The sequence below is a fragment of the Camellia sinensis genome, chromosome 10 (genome assembly GCF_055761805.1).
Source record: "Camellia sinensis isolate YWXY chromosome 10, ASM5576180v1, whole genome shotgun sequence".
NCBI lineage: Eukaryota > Viridiplantae > Streptophyta > Magnoliopsida > Ericales > Theaceae > Camellia > Camellia sinensis.
Genome location: NC_138970.1, coordinates 71,323,375 through 71,336,756, shown reverse-complemented (window position 1 = coordinate 71,336,756; position 13,382 = coordinate 71,323,375). Strand labels below are relative to the sequence as shown.

Sequence of the window (13,382 nt, the reverse complement as noted above, 5' to 3'; positions counted from 1 at the left end):
CAAAAAAAAATAATTATAATATTAAAAAAAATCTAAAAATCTAAAAATATTAATTTTATATATTAATATTATCTATAATATTACTGATTCGGTGATATACAAACAAGCACTCTTTATCCTACGTTTCCAACCTAATACCACCATACTAATAATCTCTTCATTCAATCTCACTGTATTCTTAATTCCCTCCATCCTATAGTAGAGCCAAACAAATATGACCTTTAATTTTTTAGGAAAGGATCTCTTTGGCACATTTTTCATTTGTCATTAGTACCCTAAATTTTTTCAGTTGTAGCTAAAAAAAAAAATAATGAGTTATAATTAAATATTATATAAGATATAATTAAAGATTTTCTCAATCATAACTTTTTTTTTTTTTTTAAGATTCATAATTTTTCAATCATAACTGGGGTATATAATAGAGACTCCAAACTATGGAATTTCACATTAATGTTTTAGTTACTAAATGTATTACTTCACATAAGATATAATCAAAGATCTTTTTAATCATAACTAAGGCATATGGTAACTAAGACATTAAGTCGAGTATATAAGATTCTTACCATTTGAGTATCATACAATAAGTGTGTTTTTAGATTAAAATCAAAATTTATATATTTTAAAATTTAATAGTACACTTTTCAAGTGGGTAGACATCACTGGTAGGAGTGTTTTGAAAAGTTGATAAAAAGTTGATTTTTTAACTTTTTGGTAAAAAGTTGGATTCTTTTGAAAAAAAAAAAATGATTTTTTTTGCTAAAAAAACTAAAAAGCCAAAAAAACTAACTTTTTGCCAATGTTGCCAAAATGCTCGGTAGTATATATACGGAAAGTGATTTACAAATATAATTTCTACGCATAAAATGCATTTAGAATGATGTGACAATTGCATGTTTGTAATTATAAGATATAATAATAGTGAGTGTTTTGATTCTAAATGAAAGGATCACAAAAAACTAATCACTATGCTTGGCTTCACTTTTCAAAAAATACTTTTCAAAAAATTTTATTTTTTTATTTTTCGTGTTTTTTGTTTTTACTGATTTTTTTTAAGACTTTAAGCAATTTTTAAAATTTTTAGATTAGATGTATTTAAAAAGTAAAAAATTTATAAAGAAAACCTTTTAAAAATTCACTAAATACCCAAAATACAAAAAAAAAATACGAGAATTCAGTAAATTTTTTTGTATTTTTATGTGTTTATTAATTTTTTAAAATATTTTTTCACAAATTTTTTACTTTTTAGTTACATCTAAGTAAGGTGCATCTAAAAAGTAAAAAAAAAATGTTTAAAATTTTAAAAATATTCACTAAAAATAAAAAAATACAAAAACTAAAAAATTTAATTTTCAAAAAACTTAATTCAAAAAACTCAAACAAAAAACACTAAATATCATTCAACATGAAATTTTTATATAAAAATTGTGTTTGTATAGCATTACTCTGGTGCTGTTTGGTGTAGCTGTTAAAACAGATTATAGATTATACCTTAACAGATTATAAATTATGACTTTAATCAGAAGTTGTTAATCTGTTTGGTATAACTGTTGGATTATAGATTTAAGTCGTTGATTAGTGTTTATTAAATAAGCTGTGATGTAGTTTTTTCAATTAACTTTTATTTTTTATTATTCACTATTTGTCTACATTTCTCATAAATAATAATAATAATATTCTATAGTCCATTTGAATCTTTTTCTATTTTTACAAAAATAAAAAATAAAAAAATCTAAGAGTATAATTGTAAATTAACATGTCCACAGCAGAAACTAATAATCAGGAGCAAGAGGTGAGCACCTTCTTAGAATCAATTTTTTTGACTTAAAATAAGTTGTTAAAATCAGAAACTGTTTGAAATAAGTTTAACTAAACAGTCCAAAATAACTTTTTAAAAGTCAGAAGCCATAAATTGGCTCAAAAAAGTCTCACCAAACACCCCCTCTATACACGTGTTTCCGTCCCTATATTTTTTAGTGCAAGTTAATTTGATCGAAATTTTAATTTTAGACGGACCATCTAAGTTGTTAATCAAATAATTGAAGAGTTCGTCTATGGCTTAAAAAATATGCATTATTGTATCACTTTGTTCTTGAATTTTTAATTTTGTACCTCAATGCTGCATGATTTTGTTTTGTCTTTTTCATTTTTGATAAAGAACCAAAGTGATAAAAAAAAATTTAAAAAAAAAATAGCGATTAAAGTAACACATAACTCCTATTTTAGAGACTATAGATGAATTATTAATATGTTGAGGAATTAGACCAGTCTATTTGAAATTTAAACGGTTGACTCAATTCAAAAAATTTAATATTCAAATCAACAAAATTGAGAATTGGAGGACCCAAGTGACATGAAAAGCTTATTTTAGGAACTAAAACTTTTATTTTATTCTACTAGTGACAGTCAATAACTAAATTGAAGCTTTTTTTTTTTTTCTTTTCTGTTTTTTGAAAAAAAAAAAAGTATATAGTTTTGTTTGTAGATTGTACATTTGAAGGGATCTGCTCGAGCAGCAGAAAGCTAAGACACCACATTGGTAGGCCGAATACCATATTGCTTTGCCATATCTAAGACAGTGAGTTAGTGAGAGAAGAGAAACTAAAATTGCAAAGCTTGAGCAATTCGAAAACCAAAACAACTAATTGAAAACAACACAATGATAAAGGGTGATTGGTGTAGACTTTTAGTTGTGTTTGAATTATGAATTTGGGTAGAGATTTAAAAGAAAAAAAAAATTAAGTAAATATTCACTTAATTTTTTTTTTCTTTTAAATCTCTACCGAAATACATAATCTAAACATAGCATTAAAGATCATCCAAGTTCAATACCTAGACAAGAGTCCCAAAATTCCCTTCCCCTATCCCCTGCCCCTACACCAACCAAAATTAAAAATAAAACTAGACAATACATAGTACTAAACTTGAGCATGGGACATAAATCTAGAATGAGATAAGTGAAATACAGAACTTTAGTACCAAAGTCATTAGGCAGAGATCTAAGAAACAAATTTGGCAAACTCCCCATCAGCTTCAAGTTTGGCCATGTCAACCTCTGTTAAGTTAATCCACACCTCTATGCCATCACCAGATCTAGTAGGCATAAAAACCATTTGATTCTTTAAGGGAACAGTAGCTGTGCTCACCCATATAGGTCTCCCCCACCCAAAATCAACTTCATATAGTTTAAACTTGCAAAAGCTGGAAAAGTTTGAGGGAACAATCTTCATTTTCCTCATTGCCTCCTTTGGAGGTTCTTCACATGATTTATCTCCCTTTCCTTTTGAGGAATTCAAGTGTGTGTCACCCTCTTGGAGTCTTTTCACATAATCACTGTCTATTTTCTTTATTGCTTCCCTCATTTTGGTCACAAACCCATAACCTTCCTCTTCCACTTCCACAGTCTTGTCCATTGATGACGTGAATATGGCAACCCAACTAAAATTGCCAAAACATGACTCTGGCAATGGAGGATTCATTCTCGTACGCAGGTTCACCCCTTGAGTCACTACATAAGTAGTAGGACTTGCCTCTTCTTCACTCATGGTCACAGCAAATCTGCTCCATATGAAAGTTGAGAGTGCCTCAACTCTAGTGGGTTGTATTGCATGTTCCATGCTCCCACTCACAGCATACTTGGTTTTGAGATCAGATATAGAAGAAGCACTAAAGACAAACCTCTTTGCTACAATCTTCTCTTCTGTTATGCCAGTGCCCATCTGATAACAAGACATGTCTCTAGGAGGAAAGTGTGTAGCCGAATCAAACCGAGGACATACGATATTGCTATGATCCCCTCGAGCAGAAGCTGCCCATGAGTTGACAAAGGTACTAGTAGACAACCCATCTGTAATTTTGTGAGAAAAACACATGCCAATCGCCATCCCACCGCAGTCGAAGATCGTGACTTGGATTGCCAAGAGTACATCACCGGCATCATCAAGCCTGTCACAAGGAAGCAACTTGTTGAGCTCAGCATGGTGATTGTTGGGTTGTCCAACAATTTCTGAGAGTTGGCAATTGGCTTGAGCTTCCAAGTAAATAATACCCTCATCATTGCAATCAATGTAGAGGTCTTCTTTGAGTCGACCAGCTAGTGGGTAGAACTTGGTTAAGACATCAGCAAGAGATTTCTTTAGCTGGTCTGATCTTGTGAGGTTTGTGGCTTTGGAATCATCTTCAACAATCCCTAATGGGTAGTAAAAGATCAAAGGCACAATGTTTCTATTGACTATTTGATCAAGGAATGAAAGTTGGAAATGGCTCAAATAAGGAGGGGTTGGGGTAGATGGCTTAATGGTGTTTCTTGAGATCACCACAACCTCCATGTTGATTAATCTGTGTATGCGTATATCAGAGGAAGAACAAAGTGTTGTTTCCCGAGAAAACCAAGGAAAGGGGGAGAAAGTTTAATTACAAAATGAAGGGGGATGACTTTTGTTTTATACACGAATGAAGGAGAATTTTTGCAATGTAATGTTTGGAGAAATTATCAATTCAGCAAGTCGAGGCACATTTACAAAAAGGTCAAGAGTCAAATAAGGATTTATGTAAACAAAAATGGTCAAAAATTCCATCAAATATTTTATCAAATATCTTACATGAGTGTGAGACTCACATGAAACCCATATTATATGAGTCTCACACTTATATGAGATATTTGGTAAAAATTTTAATAAAACTTTTAAAATCTCTAACATTCCTCTTCTGTGAATAGAAGATGAACGACTTTCTAAATGTTAGATTGATTTACTAACTGCATCACCTTTTGTCATTGTTTGTACAATTAATCAAGTGGATAAATTAGAGGGAAATTTATTAAGAAATTATCTTTCAAGTACTTGCATCTCAATTAGTTCATAATATATTTTAATAAGTTTTATTATTTAAACATTTGATCCATCAATTTTAATTATTATATTTAAGATATTTTATGAATAATTTATCTTTACAAATAGTTTTTAAACATTTAGTAACTTGGTAATGTGAACAATTATATTTAACAGTATAAATGTTCACATTGATGTGTGAGTGTTCACATTGACAGTGTAAATGTTCACATTACGGAACATTCACACTGTTAATGTGAACACTAATCCGCGCTTCACCCTATAATTATTAGGAGTATTTTGATAACTATGTCACTCATAAGACTTATTAAAATATAAAAAAATAATTTGAATTAAATGAAATATATAAGTAGGTGGAGAGAGATTTATAAATAAATGCCCATAAGTTATATACATGATGGGTTTTGTATCACTTTAATTATTTTTATTTTTATTTTGTCTATTATCGTTAGAATTTTTAATGTTTAAGTAAGTTTATTCCAATTTCAAACACATAATGTATATCAGAATTCACCTATGGTTGGTCAAGTATGCATTTTGTTTCACTTTGATCTTGAAGTTCTGATTTTCTCAATTTCTTCCCTCTTGTGAGTTTCTATTTCATCTTTTTCATCATTGTTTAGAAACCAAAGGGATAAAATAAAAAATTTAGAGATCAAGATGACAAGTAACTTTAAGAATCATAGATGGCTTATCCTTCTATTTAATGATTTGGATAGTCTGTTTGAAATTTTGGAAAAATACCAAAATAAAAAATAAAAAATCTCAGGATTTAACCCTCATAATAAAATAAATCCTAAGTTTTTTAAATTTGTCAATTTAAATTCTAATATTTTAATTTATTTTTAATCTAAAACATTTGCATATTTTTGCTAAATAAAATTAATTAAAAAAATAATATTTTAGTTATTAAATAATAAAAAGTATTTTAAATTTTATGTATGTTTATATTGAGTTTATTGGATAAAAGTGCGGTGCATCGGATGCTTCTACTCAAGAGTGTTTGAATTGGAGTTTTGTTGGTGGTTTGTTTCTTTTGCATCTTTTACTGCTTTTTTTTCTTTCCTTTCCTGTTCTTTGTTGCTGGATTGGTGTCCCGCCAATCTTAGGCTTATGCATGCATATATATGCCCTCGTCTCACATAAGCAAAATTAGATTTTTTTTTGTTAAAATAGTTAAAAAAAATAAAATAAATTTTTTAATTCAATAAGATAAAATGTCACAATCAAAACATAATCATTTTATTTTTTTTTTACAAAAGTCAAAAAGTCTATCTCAAACAAACTTTTTGGCCACAGGGTAGGTCTCGTTTGGAAACAGGCTATTTTAGTAATTTTTTTAATTTTTTATAAAAATATATAAAAAAAAATAAAGAGAGTGATGTGACAATATATAACAACTTTTTGATTAAAATATATAGTTAACAAATGACCTAAAACAGATAAAAAAACAAAAAAGTTAAAAAATTAAAAAGTCAACTAATATCCTAAACCAACCCTATATATGATTAAGCCTCATCTTTGGCGACAATTTAGTTGGGATTGGAATTGTAACTACGATGCAGTTTTGTGTTTACTAGTGCTTTGTTGATGTTTTAATTTCAATATTTTATATGTACATTATTTATTATTAATAAAGTTATTTTCTTTTGCAGATAATTTTTTTTTTTTAAATTTTAAAATGATTTTAATAGTATATTAAAACGAAATGGACATCATTTGAAGATATTGATCCTTTTACTTTTTTCATTCAATTTTTTTTTTCCTTCGTCAATTTTTCTCTTGATTACTCTTCTTCCTTTTCTTTTATTTTTTTTTCTTTTCTTTTTCAAGTCCTACAATTCACTAAAGGTGCCGTTTGGTAACACTTACATTTTCAGTTTCTATTTATATTTACAAAAATTTAAAAAATTCAAATAAAAACTTGTTTGGTAAAATTTTTGATATATAAATTAGTGGTCTCAGTTTATAAATTTGGCCAAAAAATGAAAACACAAAAAATGTGTTTCCGTTTTGAGTTTTGAGTTTTTTATTTTTTTACCACCCAACACTAGCCATCACCCGCCACCATTTTCCACCACCGTCTTCTGCTACCACCACCCACCACCCACCACCACCTGCCACCACCATTCACCACCCACCTGCCACCACCACCCACCACCTACTTGTTACCCACTCACCTACACCACCCACCACCCACGACCCGCCACCCGCCACTACCATCCACCGCCCACCACCACCACCCGCCACCTATTTGCCACCACTACCTGCCACCACTACCACCATCCACCTGCTACCATCACCCACCATCCATCACCACCATCACCTGCCACCCACCACCACCCACTCACTACCACCTACCACCCTCTACCGTCATCCACTCACCCACCACCACTACCATCACCACCCGCCATCCGCCATCCTCCACCCACCTGCCACTACCACCCACCACCACCCGCCACCGTCACCCACTCATCCACCATCACCACCCACCCGTCACCACTACCACTACCACCCACTCGCTACCACCCGCCACCGTCACCCACCCACCCACCCATCACCACCCCCACCACCTACCTGCTATCTGCCACCCACCTGTCACTGCCACCCTCTACCGCCACCACCACCCACTCGCTACCACCCACCACCTGCCATCGCCACCACCACCTACTCGCTACCACCCACCACCCGCGCACCATTACCCACCCATCCACCACCACCACCCACCCGCCACCACCAGCTACCCACCACCCACCGTCACCACTTTCCACCACCGTCTTCCGCCGCCACTTTCCACCACTTGCCATTTCTCACTATTTTTTATATTTTAAATTTTTTTTAAACATTTTGTCAATTACCAAACACGTTTGTAGTTTATGTTTTTCTAAAAATAAATAAAAAATAAACAAAAACCAATTTATGAAATTTTTGTAAATATAAACTGAAAATGTAAACGTTACCAAACACACCCATTGCGTTTGGGAGAGATTTATATATATGATTTGAGAGTATCACTTGTATTTTCAGTTTGTGAGTTGTGAAATTATGATTTGAGTGTAGAAAATTTGTTTGGTTATGATTTTTTAATAGAATGTTGAATTGAGTATGGAATTGAGTTTTGGAAGTTTGATTTGACATGTGAAGTAAGAAAATTTGTTTGGTTATGAGTTTTGGAAAGAGTTTTCAAAACTTAATTCAAATTATTATAAATCATAACAAAACACATTACTTTCACACTATTAAAAATTCTGATCAACACTCATAACCAAACTCTTTTTAAAATTCAATTAAAAAAAATTATTATTAACAAAAAATAACATTAATCAATTTTTTAATTGAAAATACTACAAAGGAAATAATTTTTTTTCAAAATAAATATTCAAAAAATTTAAATCATAAATATTTAAATAATTTAAATAATCTAAAAAATTTAATAAGTAAAAAATTAAAATAAATATTCAAAAAATTTAAATCGTAAAAATTTAAATAATTTAAATATTTAAAAATTTTAAATTTAAAAACAACTCTACACTCAAATCGTAACCAAACATATAAAACAAAACTCAATTAAAAAATTATTTTTAAAACTCATAACCAAACACATAACTCGAAATTCCATACTACTTTTACAACTCTACACTCAAATCGTAACCAAATACATAACAAAAAAATTAAAATATTTAAAAATATTTTTATAAAATAGAGTTTGAATTTATTTTTATAAAATATTTTAAAATTTAAAAAATTAAAATCGTAATATTTTGAAATTAAAATATTTAAAAATATTCAAAAAATTTAAAAATTAAAAATTAAAAAAATCGTAACATATTTAAATATTAAAATATTTAAAATCTTAACAAAATTAAAATATTGATTTAAATTGAGTTTTGAAAAGAATTTTGAATTATGTGTTTGGTTATGAGTTTTGAAAAGTTGATTATATTTGGAATTGAGTTTTAAAAAATGAGTGTAGAATTATGATTTGAAAGTTCCAAACAAACAACATACTCAAATCAATTGGTAGAATTATATTTTGAAAGGCTTACCAAACAGAGTCTAAAGTTTCCCCACCCCCTCTCTCTCTCTCTCCAAATCGAAGTGTATCAAAAAAATAATAGGAGTGTTTGGTAGAGTTTTAAAATTATAATTTGATAATAGAGTTGTATTTTGAATTTGTGAGTTTTTAAATTATAATTTGAGTGTAAAAAATTTATTTAGTTATGAGTTTTGAAAAGAGTTTTAAATTGAATTTGAATTGAGTGATGTGACATATGATATTTGATACAAAAACTTACAACTTATAACCAAACACGCAACCCACAATTCTATTCAAAGCTCACAGAAAATTTAAAAAAAAATTCACAAATATTTTTTTTTTGTAATATAGACATAATAGGTAAAAAAAAAAAAAAAAAACCGACACTATTTCGGTCAACCGGCCGGATGACCAGTTAGCCCATATTTTCCTGTCTTGAAAAGAGTTTTCAAAACCTTGAAAAAAAAATTTAAAAGTAAATGTGAAATTAATTTTTAAAAATATTAAAAAAATATTATATTCAAAAGTGAGTGTAAAATTATATTTTAAAAATTTACCAAAGCCATATATATGCAAAAAGCAAGATGGCTGGCCACTGTTTTGAGGCCAATTGGATGCCCCCAAGAACTTGACTAGATCGAATATTAATAATTTTTTATGTAAGTATATTAATATTTTGAGATTTTTTGAAATGTACTAAATTAATATATTTTTTTAATTTTTCATGAAAAAATATATAAAAAAGTAGAGAAGCAAAAAATAAAAAGACAAAAAAATTATCTCTTTTTAGTGCCAACCAAACAACCTCTTAGTTTTATACACAAAATCACAGTAACAATTTATTTTTTTAAATATAAATGTAATTAGATTAAAAAAATATTAAATCAACTTAATTTTTATAAATATACTCTATTTAATATATTTTAAAAAATAAATAATTATCGCATTAAACCACCGACAATGAACACGACAGTCTGAAAAAGTTCATAAAGGAAATCAAGTGGACAGGAGGCCACAAACCAAACTCAGCGTGGAAAACGCGTCATTCTTTTAAAGGTAAATTACTCTGACACCCATGAAATTTGGTCTAATTATATTTTATTTTAGATAAATTACACTAATACCCCTAAAGTTTATATTTATTACAGTTTTCTCTTTCACTTTTTGAAAATTACATCTCTACCCATGAGATTTAAAGTTTTATTACAGATTCTCCCTTCAGCAATTTAATTTTTTTAAATATCAATTTTGTCCTCATTGAGTAAATTACATTGACACTTCTCACATTTTAAAAATTATAATCCCCTCTCTAAGGTTTAAAGTAGTATTACCAATTACCCCCTCGGTTAGTATTAGTTGGAAAAAAAATTCATTGAAAAAAAAAATTAATTGGAAAAAAAATTATTTGAAAAAAAATTTTGCCAGTAAAGTTTTTAAATTTCTATTTAAAAACCAACGTAAACTCATTTTTTAAATTTACGTTTTTTCCTCAAATTTACAAACTGAGACAACCTTTTATAAACCAAAAAAAATTATCAAACAAGTTTTTATGACAGTTTTTAAAATTTTTGTAAATATAAATTGAAAACTAAAAACGGTTATTAAACAGGCTTGATGGTAAAAATGTCGTGAAATTAACAAATAATTAAATAAGTTACCAACGTAAAAAATGACTTATCAAAAGAATTTTAGGCTATGTATGGTTTGATTTTTAAAATTTTTTAAAAAAAATTAAAAAATAATTTGGTTAAGAAATAAAAAATAAAAAATAATTATCAAACCATACATAGCCTAAGAATATTGAATTCTTAGGCTATGTACCACCAAACACATAATATTTTTTATTTTTTATTTCTTAATCAAATTAATTTTTAATTTAAAAAAAAATTCTAAAAATCTCCTCATACATAGCCTAAGAATATTTTGATAAGTCATTTCTTACGTTGGTAATTTATTTAATTATTTATTAATTTTACGACATTTTTACCATCAAGCATGTTTAGTAACCATTTCATTTTCAGTTTTCAATTTATATTTACAAAAATTTAAAAAACTGTCATAACAATTTTTTTGATAATTTTTTTGGTTTATAAATGGTTGTCTCAGTTTATAAATTTGAGAAAAAAACGTAAATTCAAAAAATGAGCTTACGTTGGTTTTTAAACAGAAATTTTAAAATTTTAATAACAAATTTTTTTTCAATTAATTGTTTTTTCAAATAATTTTTTTTGCAATGATTTTTTTTTCCAACTAATACTAACTGGTGGGGCAATTGATAATTCTACTTTAAACCTTAGGGAGTGGATTGTAATTTGTAAAATGTGAGGGGTGTCAATGTAATTTACCCAATGAGGGCAAAATTGGTATTTAAAAAAATTAAATTGCTGAAGGGGAGAATTTGTAATGAAACTTTAAACTTCAGGGGGGAGATGTAATTTCCAGAAGGTGAGGGAAGAACTGTAATAAACATAAATCTCAGGAGGTGTTAGTGTAATTTACCCTTTATTTTTTTGATGTTTTAGAATTTATATTTCTACTCCTATAATTAATAGTTCCATATCATAAACTCTTTATTTATATAAAAGGCAATGACTCCTAATAAAAAATAAAAGAAATTACATTTAAAAAAATAAAGCAAAGAAAAAGAGAAAAAAAAATAGAGAAAATAAAGCAAAGTAAAAAAAGATAGAGTACATGAATTCAGTGTTTTCATTCTGTCTAAATAATTACAATGACAAGAAATTAGTATAATTTCTCAAACGTCAATAAATGATATGTATTAAATCCAAACTTTAGATGGTGTAAGTGTAATTTAGCCTTCGTTTAGCTAACTTTAGGCTTTATTTGGGTTTAGTAATTTTTTGACTTTTTGGCTAAAATATTAGTTAAAAAACTAGTATATTTAGAATGATTTTTTAATTTTTTAAGAAAAAATGTGCAAAAAGTAAAAAAAAATAGCATCTTTGACTTTTTTGTATAGATTATAGGCTTTTTGATTTTTTTAGTAACTTTTTGACTTTTAAACTAAAATAAATGCATGCTAAACGAGGCCTTAGTTGGGCTAAAAAAACAAAAAAAAAAAAAAAAAACAAAATAGGCTAAATAAGTCAATAAGATAAAATGTTACATCCAAATCATAATCATTTTATTTTTTCTCTTACAAAATTTAAAAAGCCAAAAAATTCAAACCAAGCGAACATTTTAGTCCTAAGCTAAAAAAGTCACAATTAAAAAAATCAATGCCAAACGGCGACTTACTATTCTTTTCTTTTAAAACTAGAGAAGCAAAAAAAAAAAAAGAAAAGAAAAAAGAGGCAACTTCCAATTGGAGCAAAAGTAGTCCAATATATATATATATATATATATATCAATACAAACAAAAATCTATCAATAAAATATTTTGAAATGATGGTTAAAAATTAACTTTTTTGACTTTTTAAATTTTTTTTATATGAGAGAGGAATTAACTTAAAAATTAAGAAATTTTCGAAATAACCAATGCCTCACGTGAACAATGAAAAGGCGAAAATACTCCTAAGAGAGTTGGAGAGAGACACCACACATAACATATCTTTCTCTTTGCCATCATCATTCAAACACACTTTATTGAATCAAAAAAATAAAAAATAAAAAAATACACAAGTGATTTTTTATTTTTTTTTTGGTATCTTTATTGAATTGATTTCATTCTTTTTCATAAATAATTTAAATTATTAAAATAGAACATAATTTCAGCAAATTAACCATCGTGATAATGAAAAAATAATAATAATTTAAAAAATTATTATTTATGTACAATATATATATATACATATATAATAGAAGAGGCTTCTCTTCGATTTAAAATTGAATTGGAGCTTGTTATTAGTTAGAGTAATGCTACGTAGCTCGAATTGTACCCCCGAATCCCCCTAATTTACGAAACGACGTCGTTTCGTCGTTTTCATTTTTTTTTTTTCAATCAGAAAATCAGAAGAAGAAAGAAAGAAAGAAGAAAAGAAGAAGGAGAGAAGAAGGCAGAGGCGGAGGAAGAAGGCATAGGCGGAGGCGACGGCGGCCGGGCGGAGGCGACGGCGGCCGGGCGGAGCTGCGATGATCCGCGGAGCTTCAACGATCGGCGGAGCTGCGACGATCGGACGATCGGCCGGAATGCAGGGGCCTCTATGTGTGTGTGTGTCTCCATTCCCTCTTCTCTCTTCTCTCCCTCTCTGTTTCCCTCTCTCCTCTCCTCTCTCTTTCTCCCCCTCTCTCTCTTGCCTTCACCCTCTTTTCCCTCTGTTTCCCTCTGTTTCCATTTTCGGGGGATTCGGGGGGAGCTCATTCGAGCTCCCAAGCTTTATCCTATTAGTTATCTGTGGGCTCATGGATTCCACATTAATAATTTGAATTGTTTTAATGAGTAAGATTCATTGAATATTTTATTCTTACAAAAAATAAGTTTGATTGAATATTAATAGTCACATAATTAGATCAAATTTGTTACATTGATAAATATAATT

General features: G+C 28.8%; 1 protein-coding gene across 1 annotated transcript; it reads right to left on the bottom strand.

The window, feature by feature from the left end:
- Positions 1–2,580: 2,580 nt before the first annotated feature.
- LOC114269230 (stemmadenine O-acetyltransferase) lies at positions 2,581–4,535 on the bottom strand. The gene has a single exon (XM_028210516.2). It carries the CDS (start codon positions 4,323–4,325, stop codon positions 2,997–2,999), a length of 1,329 nt encoding a protein of 442 aa, XP_028066317.2. The 5' UTR covers positions 4,326–4,535; the 3' UTR covers positions 2,581–2,996.
- Between the last annotated feature and the right edge of the window lie 8,847 nt (positions 4,536–13,382).